The 19,772-nt window shown below is 36.6% G+C and overlaps 1 protein-coding gene across 1 annotated transcript in view; it reads right to left on the bottom strand.

Annotated features, from left to right (window-relative positions):
- Nucleotides 1-19,772, bottom strand: part of CNTNAP2 (contactin associated protein 2) — a 1,030,166-nt gene that overhangs the window by 399,777 nt on the left and 610,617 nt on the right. Inside the window, exon 10 of the mRNA XM_054654380.2 lies at nucleotides 7,916-8,087. Within this exon, the coding sequence (XP_054510355.2) occupies nucleotides 7,916-8,087 (172 nt within the window). The remainder of the gene's footprint in view (nucleotides 1-7,915; nucleotides 8,088-19,772) is intronic.

Genomic DNA, 19,772 nt, shown 5'->3' on the forward strand with positions numbered 1-19,772 from the left:
ATGAGGAGCAATAAGTGATGAATAACATGACACAGTCATCAAAGCAGTTTGACTTCAGAACCCAGTTGAGTAACCAGGGAGCTAGTTTCAACAGTTGTATTATGGGATCAGGTAAATATTTAGCATCTAATCGTGGGAGAGTATAAATTTCATGTCCAAGAGAGAGCTTTCTGGATGTTTGCTCAGTGTGCTCTCATCTTCCCCACAGGAGAATGAGAATAAAATAATAATTATGTATGAATGTAATACAAGCTGCACATTCAATCAAGTCCCCTGAGCAAACTAATGCATGTAAGAAAAACCAAGAAACTCATTTCCACACAAAGATTTTGCTCACGACTTTTATAAATTATAGATTACTTCATTTGATTAAGCCGTTCCCATATTAGTCATGTTGTAGCAGACAGCAAAAAAAGCAAAGGTTTTGCCAAAACAACTTGCAAAATTATTTAAATAACGTTTTAAGAGTTTGCCACTATTATCAACTTTTCTTCAAATCCTTTCCCTGCTAATCTTACCAGATTAGTAAACATTAACAGGTGCTTGATGGCAGGAACCCCTGTAACTGTGGCCTCACCTTTTAAAAAAACTATGCTAAAGTACTTGAATGCATCCCAAGAAGGGCATCAAAGATGGTGAAGGGAGTGGAAGACAGCCAGAAAGGTCCAGGGTATGAGTGGTGCCTTGGAGGTGCAATGCAGTAGGCAGGAACAGAGCCCCAGTGACCCTGAGGAGCCCTGACAAGGGCTGTGCTCAATGTCACCAAGGACAAGATGCAACTCATGGGAGCCCCCCCTGGGCCCACCCTGGAAGTTTGGAAAGCTTCCTCCCACTGGATGGGAGGCACAAGGGCAGCAGGCAGCAGGTCAGAATGGCCCAAAGGAGGCCAAGGGCTGTGCTCAGTGCTGCAGAGGAAGGTGAAAGGTGCTGCAGGGGACAAGAGGCTGCCCATCTTCATGGGTCATGAGCAGTAGGCAGCAACCTGGCCAAGAGTGCCCAGAGAAAACCTTAACAGCACATGCTTGATGCTGCAGAGGACGGCAAAAACCTGCCAAGGGCCAGTGCCAGTCTTCCCCAGCAGAAAATTCCTTCCTGACCCCAAAGGTTGTAATCAGCTATTCCCTGAACTATACAAGACCTGCTTCCTCATCCTACACAGTGGGCATACCTCCCAGGCGATGCCCGACTTCTATTCTGCTCCAACTGAGTCCATGGCAGGGTCTTCCAAGAATGAGCAAATGCCCTTGGCCTGATCCACCTTGGGAGCAAGAATCCTTCCTGCACCTGGCAGGGTGCCAATGTGTGCTTCAAGCACTGGGATCCTTTGCAACACCTCTGCACCTCTTTTCTTATGACTGCTGCCCCTGGCTCCACAAGGAGTATGAGGACAGGGAGTTCTGGAGTAGTCCTTAAGTACATTCCCTTTGTGTACATACCCATTTGCCATGGCTATCCACTAGAAAAAGATTTCAATCCCTCAGATGAACTTTGAAGGGACTCTGCCGTGAACTGGTTTTGCGGTGGAGCGCCTCCAGAAGAGCTGTCCTGCCTCCATTCCCCTCCCTCAGTTTCAAGTGATTCTACCAGCTCCTCAGGAACTTCTCTCTGATGTATTCCAGCTGATTTCAGGCCAACTACAGCAGTGGGAGATGGGAAGGTGTTCTCTTTTATCCTGTTCCAGGGCACTGTGACTGCGGTGTTGCAGGATGGTGGCACTGTGCCACACGGTGATGGTGTGCTCCATTCCCAATCCCACTTGCAACAGCCTCATCCTCCTCCCAGCATCTTCATAGGAGAACCTTTGGGATGCTGGCCCCAAGGCCGTCCCTGTGCCAGGGGGCCCAGAATGCTGTCCCTGCCCTTGGTGACCATGCACTCGGCACAGCTGCTGGGTGACAATGACGCGTTCTCTGCCACTTTGCTCCCAAGAACAAACCCCGTGCTGTTACCTTTCCTTCAGGCCACGGAGAAAAATAATCCTGCAGCTCAGAGACTACCTCTATTACCTGTCAAGTTATGCAGAGCTCTGCATTACATACTCCTCCTCCTCTGAAGTATGCCTAAATATTTACTGAGTTAGCTCTTGCTGTTGCACGAACAAGTGTTTTTCATGAACAAATAATCAACTTTCACAAGAAAATTATTTCAGTAGCTTACATTTTTAAAGAATAATAATAAACAAAGATATTAGTATTCATTAGAGTTGAAATGAAAGATCTTTTTTTCCTCTCTGTGCTGAGCTTAAATAGGACTAAATACAAGACAAAGAACAACTGAGGATTTTCTGAGATTTCAAAATGTTCAGGCATCCAGCTACAAAATGATGTACAACCTACACAGTTACTTGAAAGAGTGTTATAAGGATGTTACTGACTATTGTAACTTTTAGAATATAGGATAAAGTGAAAAAAACCCAAAAACATGGCAAAGGCAATAAAATAGCATTCAAACCATCTGCATTTCAAACCATTCCAACTTGTTTAAAGAATTACTGATTACTCTATTACAGTATTTAAAAGGGGTTGGTTTTTTTTTTTTTTGACACCTCCATGATCTAATCACAATGTTACTCTGTCTTTCTGTTGTTGTCTTGGGGAGTCCCATTCTAATTAATGACAGCTGGACAGGAAGGTCCAGCCAAGTTCTTGATGATAGAAAAGTACTGCATAGACTGTTAAATTTTACAAGTTATTAAAATATTTCCAGTTGTGTGCAAGGGTCAAGGTTTGTTAACACATGGAAAATTCCAGTTTATTCAATTTTTAATACTTCTCATGCTTTCTTTTCACTGATTTTTACAATGTTCCCCAATCCCTTTTTTTGAGAATGGAGATCTTTTCATAGCAAAAAATATTGCAAAAAACTAAGATAGACTTCAAAAAGAAAGGTAATTCAACTATTCCTATTTTGTGGTTAGCTCTGTAGAATTTTTAACCTCCTAGCTATCTACTAATCTGTGTTAATAACATGGCAGTTGTCACTGTGTACTCTGGTACATAATGGATATAATGGACATAGTAAACAGTATTAAAATCATTGTCATCTGAGGCATAATCTCTGCCTACAAAGTCACCTTTCTGGACTGAGTTAGATTATTATGGTCAGGAATATCCGCAGGCTGAAGCCATGGGATAGTTTCAGCCCTTCCCCAGTCCTATATAACTTCCTTTTTGTGAATTTGAGTTGGAAAAACTGAACTGCAAAGCAGATTTTGCTTCCAGTCAGGACATTGTTGTGTCATCTGTTCCTCATGCAGAGCACTGCTGGATGATGTCTGTCTGACTGTCTGTCTAACCACTGAACTGGCAGAGAGAGGGAAAGGGCAGGAAGGAAGGGCAGGATCCTAAGCCTGTGTATAAATCCAGAAACTAAGAACTTTAATACTATTTGACATGACGATTTTTAACTCCAAAGAAACTTTTTCTTGCTGCCAGTTACAGTGTGGCCATATTTATGTACCAATATGCTTGCTGTGTTCTGTTATTTGGATGAATTATTTCAAACTTTGATTAGAAATCAAAAAATCAGTTGACAGAATGTGGCTGTATGGGATTAAAGCTGTCATACAGAGTGTATCCCCACAGCAGGTAAGTAATAATCACCCAGAAATGTTCTGCTGCACCTATCTGATTACTTAAAGTATTCTTTAATGTGAAATTATTCTCAAAAACTGGTATCTAATTCATCTCATTGTGTTACAGAGAGAATCACACTGTTTACTCATTCATAAAACACCAGAAACAGCCACATGAAAAGTTTTAATTTTCCCCTCCATTTTTTCACATGTAACACAGAAATTTTCATCAAAATTGGCTTACATGCAGCATAATTTCCAATGGCAGATTTGACACTGTATTGTGAAATCAGTTTAGTATTCCATCATTGTGATTTTGTGATTAAAATCCATTATTCTAGCTATAGTAAAGACAGGAAAGCTTTGAAATTCTTCAAGACTGCCGGGATAACTTAGTTGTGGGTAATAATTCTTGTTCAGTGTCCTGTGCTTAAATCTGAAAGTACAACAGTACCACCTGGACTATAACATGTTAGGTTGTTAATGTTAAGTAAAGGAGGTGAAAAGGGACCTGTGCAATGAAACATGTGGATCACTGTGACAACAATGCAACTTCCACTGCTAATGTAATTATAGGTAATTAAGAGTCAGAAATAGGGATGATTTTTTTTTTCTGAGTAGCATTTTAACTGCCTATAATTATACATACCTGCATGAAATTATATGCATTTATACTATTTAACTACTGGTAAAAAGAGAAGGTTCCTTAGCTTTGGTATTCCCCTGAAATTACATCTCAGCTTGCAATCTGTGCAATAAAAAAATGCTCATGTGAGGAGAGGAAGACAAAATAAAAATACACTGGTTCAACACTTGTATTTCCCAAGTACAAGTGGAATACTCTAACATCACTATTCTTCTCACATTTTTCAAAACTGCTGGAAATAAAATGCAGAAACCTTTTCCATACCAGGCCATAGTTTAGCTCAGCAGAACCTGGGACTTTGGAAGCAGTTACCCTCAGGTAGGTGCAGCCTAAAAACTCAACAAACCCTCAGTAACTTTTGTTATTTTCTCACTGAGAAAACTCTCCCCTCCTTACTAACCACTCTGCCTAAGGATGAAAAGTGCCACCATTTCCAACTTCACCTTTTGTTCCCTGAACCAAATGGCAGAAGCCTGCAGTAAGAATAATTCAATGTGACAGCTTATCTTTTTGCCCAGTGGGGGTCTTTACTGAAGTGTGGCTATGAAAGCAATTTTCATGTTGGTGATGATGATGACTGAAGCCTTTATTATTCAGATCCAAACTAGTTTAAAAAAGCAGGAGGATCCCACTATGACAAGCCACCGGCATCTTCCCCTTTCAAAGGAAGAGAAATTGAGTTGGTATATAGCACACATGGTACTGGCATTCCTCAAAAGAAAGCCGCATAAAAATGTTATATATAATGTCATATTGTAGAAGTGCTTGTAAACTCTTATCTGCAGATGTTAATAAGAGAACCATGAAAATCCAGTCAGATCTAAAGCTTGGCATTGTTACTTCTCAGCCAAAGGATTTGTTCTAAAGTGCAAACTAATGAGAAATAAAATTTAAAGGGAAAACAACAAACTTGATTACATCTCAATCATTGAAAAAATCAAAGCCAACCCTAAGAAACTTCTTTGGATATTATTCTAATTTCCTGGGACTATACAACTGCTACTCTGCTTGCAACACAATCTTCCTGTGCTTAAAAAGCATAAATGTAAGCCATACACTTTTAGCTTTTATGAGCATGATATCAGCCCCCAAGGTGGTAGAAGAGAGAAGCAGACTGAGAATATATTCTCTTATATGAAGAAAATATAAATACATATATACATAAGCATAGATAAAACACTGTTATTTCTGCCAAACTCCGTTATGAATATAGGTGTTTACAGATATGTAATAAACTTAATATATAATACACAAAAATATAGAAAGCACAATATTTTCAAATCATAAAACACCACTATATAGAACTTTCATGTGGCACATGGCATTATATACAATATTTGGATGTATATTATGTGTAATAAAAAGAAATAGCTTCTAAATAGTAACTTCTACAAGAACTCAACATTCAAATTAGCTGCTCAACATAAAGGAAGCCTTAAGTCTTGTATTTCATAAGGGTATCATAAAGCTTTGATACTAATTAACTTACACTGTAAGTTACTTGTAATTACATTGTAATATATTTCAAAACCCTAATTCTGATTAACTTTGCTCTAATAATGGATTTTTTTCTAATAGAAACTGGCATAAATGGGTTCAATCATTGAGATCAATACAAATTGTTACATGAGCTTAAATTTATCCACTGGAGGAAAAGCAGAGACTTAATTAGCTGTATCTTCATGTCCTTTCTTTCAAGTCAGTTTGCATTTCCAAAACTAAATATTAAAAACAAAACCAAGTCAACATGACAAATACTGACCACAGAAATCCTTTTTAATTTCAGATATGTGTGAGGAGACAGAACAAACTTCTCCCCTACAATACCAACTTGTCATATGCTCGTTTCCTTATGACTTTAACCTTCAACAGTTCATGAGGAGAATCAATATAAAGTGGCCTGACATGCCAGAGCAGCTCTCTGGTACAGCCCAAAGCATGTCCTGTAACCCTGAGATTACTGCAGTGGTACACTGGGTCTGGCTGGCATGGAGTCACTAAATTAACCTTTTTCCCAGCAGTCCATAGGTGTTGTGCTCCCCAGCTGTAGCTAAAACCATAAAAAAATAAAACCAAAGCTCTTCCAGATCACTCTTCTGGCTGCTGGACAGCTTCCCTGCACACCCTTCCCCTTAAAGGCCAGGAGAAGGGGGTGGGTAAGAGGCTGCCCAAGGCTGCTGAGCCAAAATGAACATGTGGAAGCAGGGACTTTGGAAGCAGTTTCCCATGGGAAATTCAATATGGCACAACAGCGTGCCCAGCAATAAAACCTCAGGGGATGGAAGAGGGAAGGAGTATGTTTAGTGTTATGGAGTTTCTCTTCCAAAACAATCACTACATGTGCTGAGGTGAGGCTCTGCTTTCCAGGGAGCAGCTGGACATTTGCTTGCCAATGCAAAGCAGTGAGGAAATTTATCTTTTCTCTTTGTTTTCATGTGCAGCTTTTTCTTTTCTTATTAAATTGTCTTCTTAATCCACAAGTATTTTTGCCTTTCTTGTGTTTTTCTCCCCATCTCTCAGGACAAGGGAGAGAGCTAAACTTAGGGGCAGAGTTTGGCTGCTGGCCATGGCCAACCTACCACAACTCATTTAGTGCAAATGGATGTCTACATTTCAGGAAGAGAAGGCATTTTGCAAGACCAAAGCAGTATGTTATATTTTGGTTTTTTCACAGTAGCATCTATGTCTGAGAGGCTCTTAAAATAAAGTAGGAAATTAAAAGAATGCATTTCTTTACTACAACTATGCATATATTTGTTGTTGCTATCCAAAATCATTGAGCCAGTAGAATATCTATCCTTGGAGATATACAAAGCTCAACTGGTCCTGAGAAACTGATGTAGCTTTGAAGTTGGCCCTGCTTTTAGAGGGCGTCATGAGCACCAGTAGTTGGCTATTACCTGAATTATTCCATGGTTCTCTGATCTAGTAGTCCTTGCTTCTTTCAGAGCACTATTTGAAAAAGCCATTTTCAGCTTTGCAGCAGGCTTGCAATGGCTTTAATGTAAGGTAATTTTCATGATAAGCCAAGCTGCCTGCATTCAGGAGTTGGGCTACTTGTTCTTTCTGTCTTTCCTGGTATTTTTTTTTTTACCAACAAAGAAACCATTAATCATAAGCAACAAAAATGAATACAGGTAAGTGGTTGAAAAGGTAGTGCCTAAGCAAAAGGCTGCCCTAATTCTCAATTACTCTTCTCAGACTGGAAAAAAACCCAAATCCTGTAAGCACTACTTTAATTAAGTTTGAGCATTTATTACATTCACTGATGTGCAAGCATGCAGACCCGCTTTACTTCTCTGAGGAACACAGAGAAGCCACAAGGGGCTGAAGCCAGGAGACACAACTTCTAGTTGCAAAAAGGTCTCCTAACAATCGTCTGAGAAACAGACAAAATGTGTAAGGAGTTTTTCCCTATTCAAGGCAGCCACCTTATTGACATATAGCCTGAGCCTCACTTACAGGAACTTTTCACCTCCTCCTCTGCTGGTGGGTGGAGAGATTTGAGAGTTGCTTTCTACTGCACCCTACACAGTCTACAGTTTAAAGGCATCATCTCCATCCAACCACCTAAGCATTGGTTCCCACTAGCCTTGACATGATCACTGGCAGTGTCAGGACCACCTCTTCTGGATCACTGTATATTTTCAGAATATGAAGGACGTGTCAGTGTATCAGATCTCTCCACAACTTACCTGTCAATAATGGCACACATGTCAATGGTGACATTGGCAAAGCTTCCCAGCTCTCCTTGCTCCACTGCATGCAAATCCACCAGCTGATCATCCACATGAATGCTCTGCATGCATCCTTGGAAAGAATGCTCAAATAGGGAGTGATCTGAGTCATTCATCTGCACAGGAAACCCTGCAGAGAAGCAAAAGAAAGAGCATTATTAACCTCATCTATTATGACTTAAGCCAGGATATTTTCAAAGGAAAAGAAACATAGGTTTTCCTACATGAGGGTAGAACAAAGGCAATGTGGTAAGGAAATATTATAAAGTTATTAATTTACATTGCAATGTTATTGATTTAGGTAATTGTCAACTACCTGAAAGAATTTATACAAGACAACTGATGATTTTTGTCTAAAGGATGGAAGTTTTCTGCTATCCTTTCCTCCAGTATTCTCTGCTGCTGCTTCTCATTCCTTCTTTCTCATACAAATATTCTTGGAGTAGGAAAAGGATTTATCTACTTGCTATATTTTAGAACTCCCATTCTAATTTCTCTGATTTTTCTGACTACAAATGCAGCCATGAAGTGAATGTCCAGTTCAGCCTTCTCTGGAGCTAGGTTTCCAGTCTTTGTCACTTTGTCTTTTTGTTCATGGACAAAGAATACTTCACACTTGTGCTGGAATCTTTACGCAAACTTGAAAATAGTCCCAAAATCTAACATCCTTGATCGCTTCTGAGGAATCTGAGGACATTCTGTAGTATTTTCATTTTTGCTCTGAATACATTCATTTTCTTGTGTTTGAAGGCAGTTTACAAAAGATGAGAATGACTTAGTGTCTTGCTAAGGCAGGGAGACAGAACATGTTTGCATGCCATTGTTTGATTGAATGCCCTTCAGAAGTGAACACGTCAATTTACTTGAGAAAAAATGTCCTTGATAAGACAGTGGATGGAGAGACTAATTCACTACTTATAAACCTTCAGCAATGAAAGGTTTATAAGAAAAAGACAATTCATTTAAGATGGAAGCAGGAAGGAAGAGGGAGGAGAGTTTATTGAAAAGAAAAAAGAAAAGAAGGCAAAGAAGGTAAAAATCCTCAAAAATTCATAAAGGTGTTGAAGATTTCAGCTAGGTAGATGGCCAGCTATGCAGTACTTTTATGACAAGGGTAAAATGGCATACACATTTGCTGTGGTGGCTAAGACAGATTTTACAGCTCCCATTCCTTCTCCCACTTTTCTATCCACTTTGCCAATCCCCAAAGCCTTATGGCCTCTTCAATAGCATTTTTGGAGACAGGAGAATAGAAGATTATCAAACAGACATTATTCAAACAGTGACAGAAAAAAGTGATGAACTTCATTTTAAATTTTGTTCCTGGATACAGTTTTTCACATGCCACATAAATAGTTGAACTGGCTGAAAAAGAGGGCAACAAGTAGAAAAACAAGCAGCAGGTGCTTGAGGCCAGATGATGCCTAATACAGCACCTATAATAAAAAACCCCACAACTAGTTACACATGAGTCTTTGCCAAAATCTAATTAAGATACATTTTAACTAAAAGGCTTTGCCAGAGATTTCATAGCATCGTGAATACTTTTTAAAATTTTCCAAAGTGATCCCACCCATGAGCTAAATTTGCTTTTGGTAGCTTCTAAATTTCCCTGACTCACTTTAGTAAGCATTCACTGCAGAGTTCACTGGTGGTGGCACAGAATTAATCAGGAGTGCTATAGTAATTAAGCTGGGCCAATGCTAAAAGTTAGTTCTGACAGGTATCTCAAGACGCTGTGCTTGCCTTGAGGTTGTATCAGCTCTGGACTAGAATTATGACACAATTACAGGAAGCCACAAACTGCTATGAGACTCACGCGTAACAACATCACACTAACACACATTTGATGGAAAAGGAAAAGCTCCTTGGGAATCCCCCAAATCCTAACTAGTGCATAATACCCTCATCAGCTCAAATGCCACCCCCCAAAAAAAAACCCCAGCCAGCCAACCAACCAACCAACCAACCAACCACAGAAAAAGTGCTAATCATGGACTGTAGGAATTGTTATTGTGGACAGGCAGAAAAAACAAGCTGTAGTGACATGATCTATATTGTCTTTCCAGCAGGGCACTGGCTAGTGACTTATCTGATGAAAAGAGAACAGGGCTTTCAGAAACCTGCCTCCTTCTTTCTTTAAGTTGCTCTTTCTAGAGACTGATTAAAGGGATTTATGTGAAGCTTTACAGACAACAGAAGAGAAAGACAAAAGTGCAAGCTGGTTCTGTATTGTTTGGTGGATGCAAACACAGTATTTGCATGTTCCTACCAGGCTCTTTCCCCAGTTATATTTAAACAGCTTACTCTTTCAGTGTAATTGTGTGTTTTTGAACTGTCACTGAACCCTAGAACCCCTCCCAGGTAAGAATCCCCAAAATAACACAAAGCATATTTTCATTTAGATCTTTGGTGCAGTACCAGAGCAGGGCTGGAAATCTGCATATCACCTCTGGGTTCAGAGCACCTCCACCATTCCTTTGGTTTAAATATTAAATTCAAGGTTATCATCACCAGGGTAAACAGTAATACTTGGGTAAACCCTGCAAAGCCAAGGAAATTATACAGATACATCTGATTATAATGAAAGGTTATCCACCATCCTACAAACAGTAATTGAAAAATAAGATCAAAACTGAGAGCGACAATTCACTGTTCACATCAAAAAGAGTATGAACCAAATATCTAAGTGAAAAATGTATTATTAGATTCAACAATTTGAGACCATTCCAGAACTAACCCCAGAGGTATTTCAATACGAGATTCTCAGCTTCACTGCATCCCAAGTGTGCACTGTATTAGTGCACAGCTATTATTGCTCTCTGACACATTCTGCAGTTTGCTACTGGTTGAACCTGTGCACAGAAGAGTGGCAGCTGGGTCCCTCAGCCTCGGTGGAGTCCCCATGTCTTTGGGTTTACTGGCTAGAGCAGGAGGGAGTTGTGGGATGGAGTGGCTGGAAGTGGCAGCTGCTCCTCACCTAACCACATAAATCAAGATTCTCTCTATTATCCAAGAGAGTGGTGTACCCTGAGTGTTAATCAGCTTAGGATTCTGAATTTTTCTGTATCTATCAATGGATGAAGACTATAATTTTCCCATGTAAATGTCTTTGTTTGCCTGTCTATTGACTAGAAACAGCTATTCCCTTTGCTGTTTCTAGTCATGTAAGAAACTGGAAGAGGCAGGAGTTTTATGCACTACTACAGCACATTTCATAATAAATCTGTGGGGCTGACTGGGTGTCAAAGCATTTCAGTCATGCTATGCTCTAACAGGTAGTTATGCTAAGAGATAATTTCAGAAAATAATTCCCATTCCACAGGGAAGGGAAGAATGGGTTTTTTCAACCATATGTTTCCCATAAAAAAGAATAAAAGCTACTAGATAAGCCTTACCCACGTTGTTTTTGAACTACCAGGTATACAGTCTAATGTCCATTAATTTTGGTGAGACCTGGACATTTAAGATTATTCTGGTCAGAATCATTTGGGGCAAAGCTTCTGCCTTAAATGCAAACCTCAAAATGACCTAGTACCTTGTGGTTTTAATTCAATAGACATGAAAATGCCTTCCCCTTCCAGATTCCCATTATTGAGACATGATTCACTTCCTCATCTTCCCACAGTGAATGAAATTTTAAATAAATGAAGTTCTCTAACTAAATCTGACAGTAATGCTGACACTAGGAAGGCTAAGTAATGGATGAACAATTTGGACAGCACTTCATTGATCTTCTTGTTGACAAGAAACTATGTACATTTTAAAAATGCACAGTCCAAAACAGTGTTCAGGCTTATGCTTACAAACGCAAGTCTTAGTCAGGTAGACTCCATTATCCTGTAATTTCTGGTGTAAAGAATCTGTACATTTCCATTTTATTTTTCATATTTAAAGACCACAAAGGGAGGGATTATACTGCAAAGGTCAGACATGGATTATATCTGAATTTTCCAGTGTTCAAGAAAAATTGTTTCCAGGACTTCATTCTGATGTACTAAACACAGAACAGCCAAATTCTAGATACAGCTCCTGATTTTAGTTCAAACTTTCAAGAAAAATCAGAAAAGCTAGAATTTAATGCTATTTCTTTTGTTAAGTCACTTCAATATAATTAAATAAACAAATTAAATAAACTATAACAAATGCAAAAAAACACCTATAGTGTTAAAAAACATATTTCTTTTCCAGTGTCAAGATCTATTATGTCTCTTTTTGAATCAGCTAAGGTTCTACCAAAGGCATTCTAAAAAAGGAAGTTGAAGGAAGAATACATTCATATTCATGTTATAATAACAGAGGAATGTATCTATAGTCATAACACCTGATGCGATAGTTGTTTCTGAGATTTGATCTGAGAATGAAATGTCATACTAGATTCTGGATGTATAATCAGAGATTATTTTGTACCCCTGTATTAAGCACTCAGATTTTCTTTGAAATGTAATGCAAGTTCTATTGTAACAAGAAGGCAGTTTTTCTTTATGGTATATGGTTGTTTTTTTCTCCCTTTTATATTATTTGTAAGTTAATGATGGGCCAATGACTATATACAGATGGTACTTGATGTTTTACTTCTTTAATACAATAAATACACTTAATTTAAAAAATAGCAACTAGTATCTTCGATATCTAACCAGTAATCCATATTATCTTCAACTAGTTGCATGGGTAGCTGGAGGATAATCAATAAAAAATTGACTGATTTCAAGTCTGACCATGATTTTTATTGGTAGGGTTTTCAAGTACATGCCCAGGACTCCTGCTATGTAGAATGAGGGATAGGAAACAAAGCTCTTTATCTGTCAGGATAAATAGCAGCACAGTCTCATTGAAGGGTCAAGTAATAAAATTTTCTATATAAATCAAACAGAGTTAAAAGATGTTATTCTGATCCACAGAACAACCCCCAAACTCAGTGCCTAGCAGTGTACTTAGATTGAAGATATAGCTGATGTTTCATATGTGTAATAAATAGGAAAAGACACTGAAAGAAAAGCTTGATCCACCTACCAATCCAGATTCACTGTATGTTATCCTTGTTTCAGTGAGATCAGAATGGAGCTTTAAGTGTCAAGTGTAATGCAGGCAGTAACTCTGGAAAACTAGAAGAGTCCTACTCCAAGAGTAGGAAATAAACCACACAATTGCAGACAGGACAAACAGCATGAATTAAAATAGAACATTTTTTTTTCAATTTCTATAAAGATTTTTTTTAAACCGTAGCTGTCTTTCTGTATTAGGGAATATAAGGATTAAGGATGGAGTTTGCAATGACATTTGGATCCCACATTTAGCAACTGTAAGAACTGCTGTGATAATCATATAATCATGAAAATAAAGATGAAAATAAACATGACTTTAGCATCTTTCAGCTTGGTGGAATGTAGGAAGACAAATGAGAATAGGAACTACAATTTGTCTCTGTGTGTTAGAAAGTCACCAGCTTCTTAAATAGCTAATTTTCTAATAAATTAATCTTTACTTTGCCCTCATTGTTTTGTTTATGGAAATACAGAGGTTGACAATAAGGCAATGTGCTCTAACCCAAAAAATCTTAACTACTAACCTAAGAAACCCAAATATGACTATACAGAGACAAAAACAGAGTTTACTAAAGCTAGAGTTTAGAACAAGAAGATGATGTGCTTCTAGCACTCCTGGGGCACACACGAGCCCCTTGGTAAAAACAAGCTAGCATTAATGAAGTCTCTGGTGGACTTCCCAGAATCTTCTCTGTACATATCATTTGTAGTATGATAAAAAATTTAACTTGATCTCACAAGAATTGGCAGCACCAGTGGTGTGATTCCTGATTTTTTGTCTCCCTTGGAAACCTGCACTTCAGCCATACTTCCTTCTCTAAGACTATTTTATCACCAGTTTTATGCTTATTAATTGGGGCCAGATCTGGAGAAGTATTGATATTTTTCATTCCTTAACTCCCAGCTGTATTTCCTTGCAGGTTCTCGAAACAGATTTTTAAAAAGATGCTTCTAATACCTCTCTACTTCAGGTATGAAGAATACCAGAACAGCACTACAGACTTCCTTTATTTGTGTGCCAGAGAAATTCTAGGGTATAACCCTGGACCAAGCTGTGGATATAGGTCATGCAGAGAAATAAGAGGTTATCTGAACATGTAATTATACCAGTACTGCTTATAAGTAGTCATTGAAGAAAGAAACAGGAAGATAAGAAAAAGTCCATAAGATACTCAGATGATAACAGCTGAGCAGCCAGCTGTGAACAGACTATCTTCAAACCACAACCCAGCTTGCAGAAATACTATTTTACAAGATATTAAATGCCTAGGATGACAGCCCAGAAAAAAATAAAGGAATAGAATTTTGAAAGCACTGACAAAAGCATAAACAAAAGCCAGGCATACTGTCTTTGGTAGCAAACAGGAAAATTGCTGACAGTAACAATGAAGGGTAAGAATACATTATAACTCTCTCTTTTACCAGCTATGTTGATTCTGTGCTTCTCTCAGATTGCTGTGGACCTTAGTGCGAACATCAGTGGACTTCTCAAAAAAAAGTGGTTTGAGACAACTTTCCAAATGGTTTGCCACAGAATTCATATTCAGATATGTTTGGGACTTCCAAATACTGTTGGAAAATAGCAGGCTTGTAACCCAGGTTGCATGGTAATGGCACCACTTCAGTTGAAAATGAACTGCAGTGGGCACTGAAGTACATCTCACCTTTAAGTTTGATATCTCTCCTTTTCCTTTATTTTTCTGTGCCAAAGGAACTCTTTTATAATTAACCTTAGGTAGTTATAAATATGGTAGTTCTCCTATTTTCAAAGCTGTTTCCTGCAAAATATGTAAATCATGTCATTTTCAAATAAAAAGATTGTCTGGAAGATTGTACCCAAGCACAGATCTGTTCCCAGATCTCATAGAAACTGGACTACATGTTAAAAAAATCCATGTGCTTTATTGTTACTGGGAGAAAATTTAAATAATTTAGCAGAACACAGGCATGATTTTAATTCATGAAAAATTATTTCAGCCTTAATAAATACCCCAAGACATCTGAAATTGATGTTAGTTTAAGTGGGAAAACTTCATACGGTAGTTCAAATAATACTGACATGGAAAAGAAATATTTTCTGATAATCCAGAATACTTCTAGATTCAGAAAAGAAACAACCTATTAATGTTCTTACATAAAAATATTTAATGGAAAAAGACCTGTTGAAACCAGTTATGATAATAGTCTATTTGAAAATATCTGCTGCAGACTTTTCTTCTCTCAGAGCCATAGGCCTTAGAAACACAAGCATATAACAGTTACCAAAACATAAGATGAACCAGCACTCAGTGGTGGATGAGAACAAATATAATTATTGCATGAGACTAGTTTTAATGATTTTAGAGATGGAGAAGATAAGCCTATCTCTCTCAGCTCCATGACTGTGAGAAATTTTATGACTTCTCTCTTTATGATTGTTTCTGAAGTTTTTCTGGTTTTCTGTAGGTTGGATGAAAGCAAACATTTGCCCAGATAATTGAGAGCTAACACAAAACATTCTTGTCTACTGAGAAAAAAGAAAGACAAAATATTACTATCACATTATGGTAGCATCTAAAAATGGGGGGCATAAAGGTAAAGAGTTAGGTAAAATAGTGTCAAAAATGCACATAGGTGTTAAAATTGATACCTATTCAAATCACAACAGAAATAGATTAGGTATTATCTACTCAATGCACAAATAATTTTCCAGCTTTATTTTGGCTCACTGTTCTACTTCCCTTGTGATTTTTTTTAATTTTTCTCCACAAATCACTCTAATTCCTGCCTGTATCAATGGAGTTTGACAGTAGTCAGCCACTAAAGAATAAATGAAGGGTTCTCAGGAAAAGCAGAATAAAAAGACAAACAACTAACTTCAAAGAGAAAATTTGACAAATATTTAATCCTTTACTTAGAAATGGCAATGAAGAAAATAAATGAAGACACTGAGATAGTAATAAAGTTAATATAAATAACACCATTAAATGGAAGACAAATGGAAAACAGCCCATATTGTTTGAAATAGTTCGCTTACTATGAGGCATTTAAGCACAGCTTTATGCTCTTAGTACAAATCCAGCTCTGTTTCCTTAGAAACATTAAATGTTTCTAAGGAAGCAGAGTAACATTTAAATAAATTAATAAAACATTTTTTATATAATCTGAAAAATTAAAAACAATAAAAATGTATTCTGCTGTTTTAAGATGAAGGTTTTATTACCTTTATATGCCAGTATCCATTAATGAAAATGTGCATGCATTGCTGAAAACCTTAAATATGAAAGCAGCAAGAGGTCTGTTTTAGACTAAACTCAGAAGATATTCCTGATATTCCTTTTTAGATAATTCTTCAAATAACGTGCAAATAAGAGTAATGGCAGCCAGTTTCAATTATCATTTACTGACTTGTAGAGAAGAAGTAGGAATGATCACTATTGCCAGTCTTGGCTAATTTAAGTCAATCTAACATTTTACTGCAATTTCCATACCATTTTAAAGGATATTGTAGAAAATAGAGAAAGACACATAATTAGTAAATTAAAGAAAATTTGTACATTACATTACTTATATGATACATCTATCATAGGCTTTCTATTGTATAATAAAGAAAAGAAATGTACACTATATTTTCCAAAGTTACTCTTACTTACTTATGCCAAAAATACCTGATGAAGAAAAAAAAATCTAGATATTGCCAGAGATAATTACAGTCAGGGACACACAGAAGCAGCACAAAATACTCTATCCCTATTTAGTGCCTTTAAGAGCTGTAGAGCGTGAGTATTGCACACTTGGCATTAATTGTGTAATCTTATTTGTTGCTGCTACATGAACTTATTTGGTATTTTTATGTACTGCAAAGTAGTAGTACAATATCACTAGCATGAATTTACTTCAAATGAAAGTAGTGGTATAGAAGGCATTGAACCAATTCAGCTAACATATTAACATGATTTACTTGTATTTATGAGATTTATTTTTTAATCAACAATTATTATTTCAGTACAGTTAGCAAAGGTGTCAAAAAAAAAGCATTTAGTGATAAGTAGCTAACCACCCAAGACAAATCCTTTGAGCTACAGTTTGTATGACCACAGTATGCTACTTTGAGGTGAACTGCACCAGTTTAGAATTGAGATTTGGTTTAGGTATCTTAGCCACTATTTCTAGTTTCAGGCCATCCACTGAACGTTTTCCAGTATTCCCAGTTTTCTCACTGAGCTCCTATTATCCAGCGTCAGCCCTAACTACAGACAGTACCAACCTCTCCAGAGATTTACCAAGAGAATACAATAATCTTTTGACTCCAAAGAATTGCTTGGAGCTTGGTTGTTAATAAATTCTGATCACTGGAAAAGTGATCAGATTTGAAGTGAATTCTGATATTCACTGCATCTTAAATGTCTACTCTGACATTTCTGCTAACAGTATCTTACAGCACTTTAATTTACAGACTTAAATTTAATTTATCAGACTCCCAAAGCTGCATTAAGAATATCAATCAATTTATATTCTATTTATGTACTTTCATATTCATCTCTTTGGTATATGACCCCATAGATGGTCTCTATAAGTCAAAACTAAGGATGTCCATTAAATATACCAAGTGGCATTGAACACTGTTGATTCTTAAGGGGAAAACTGAAAAAAACTTTAAAAAAAGGGAATATTTTAAGTTATCATAATAATTTTCACTCTTTTTGGGCTAAGCTTAGATTTTCCTTGATTAATAACATTTTTGTACACATATCCACATAAAATTATATAATTTGCGCAATTAAGTACATTAAGTTACATGGTGCTTAATGAAACTCCTATAAAATGTCACCTAATTAAATGTAATGTCTATCCTTATGCTTATTAGAATCTTGTACAATAGATATAGCCATTAAATTTAAAATCTTAGCATTACAAACTACAGAACTGATTAACAAGTTTTTGCTCTTCTACATTTTCAGTTAATAATAGCTTTAAAGACTTATAATAACTGTAAAGACATATGAATCAAAAGTGTGAAAATGTTTTTTTTCTTATCAGTGGCATTTTTTAATATGTATTAGATGAAGACAAGAGGAAAGAAAGGCAAAGAGAGAAAATTGCCTGATCAGTCTGACACTTAAAATGTAAACACAGCAATTAGTAGTGTTTGTTAGTCACTGCTCTTTTTAATAGACTAGCTATGCCATTTGCTTGTATTATGAGATATTTATAAACTGTTTAAATTACAGGCACATTTGGGCAGACTGGTTGGTTTAACTTAATAAAGGGTTTAACTCAATGGTAGAAGAGAACTTTATATCTGGGTTTTTTGTTTTGGGGTATTTTTGGGGGGAGGGATTGTGTCTTTTTTGTATTGGTTTTTTGTGTATTTTTTTTAATTTTGGTTTTTGGCTTTTCTTGTTTGTTTCCTTTTCAGGTGTTCATTATTAGCTAAAAATATTTAGCTTTCTTATTCCTATTTAGAAATGCAAATATAGAATTAGATTAGAATTAGAATTTGATTGAAAGACAGTAAACTGTGTCTTTCCAAATGTAAAGAAAAATATCAGAGAAACCCTACAATGTAAAAACATACATTGTTTCCTTTCTGAATTTGAACTGATTTATCTGTACCACATAATTTGTAACTATTTCAAGTGAAAAGTTATCAACTCTTAAATGTATTGTAGATGGAAACCACTCACATAGTAGGGCATATTCAACTTAATATTAGGAAGAAATCCATAAAATTAATCAGAATGAACTCTGGACAAAATAATAACAATAAAATTAATTTTCTGTTATCTCCATAATTCTTTAAAGCTTTTAGGAGTGGGAACATTTTGCTATGCAAAGAAACAAGAGTTTATTTCTCTCTTACCCCTAGGACTTGAATGTTGGAAAGAACTAACATTCTGTCACATTTTCTTTAACTATTTTTTTCTAAATTGCTATTTCTCTCTCTCTCAAGGAAAAAAAATTAAAAAAAGAAAAAAAAATAAAAAAGGGAAAAATTAGAAACTGATCTTTAATCTTGTACAATTAGGAAATTAATGAAAAATTTCCAGCTGTTGCGTTACGGTGCATTTCTTTTTTCTCAGCTCATCCAATCTTTACTCTATTACAAGTCTGCTCACTCAAAACAAGGAATGTATACAGTACAGAATTTGTGGATTGTATAATACAAAAATTAATTTAACTTCAATCTCTTGTCTTTTTTAATAATGATGAAAAAACCATCAGGCAATTTGTTTTCAAAGAAATTGAATGAAACATCAAGCTTAAACCACAAAATAATCCTTCTTTTTTCTTCCCAGGAGAAATATCAAGCCCAGTGACACAAAGGAGATTTCTTAAACACCATGGCTGACTGTTCAAAAGCACAGCAGGCATAGCAGCAAAGCCTCATGGAGTAGTGACTCAACATAAAGTCAATGAGAGTTTTTTTGAATAGCAACTTACAGGACTTAACTGTGATAAATTGCCCTAGCCTTATTAAATCTTCTCTTGAAAGTGCTTCAGGATGCAGGATATTGATTGACTGACATGCAAAGGAATTATGTTATTTTCTTGAAAGAAAGATTCTTTTTTCTTTTCTTTTCTTGGAAATATACACTTTAAAGTACTCAGGGAAAATAATGTTATTGATATACTTCCTCCACAATGGATTTCCTCCTACGGTAATGCTGAATGACTCCTACCAAAATGACTGAAGCAGTGAATCAAGGAAAGATATGCAAAGAATATTACAGCTACCCAAGTATAAAAGAAATCAAAACTTTTTAAGATTTTGTTGGGGAGTTTTGTAT

This window comes from Agelaius phoeniceus, chromosome 1 (genome assembly GCF_051311805.1).
Source record: "Agelaius phoeniceus isolate bAgePho1 chromosome 1, bAgePho1.hap1, whole genome shotgun sequence".
NCBI lineage: Eukaryota > Metazoa > Chordata > Aves > Passeriformes > Icteridae > Agelaius > Agelaius phoeniceus.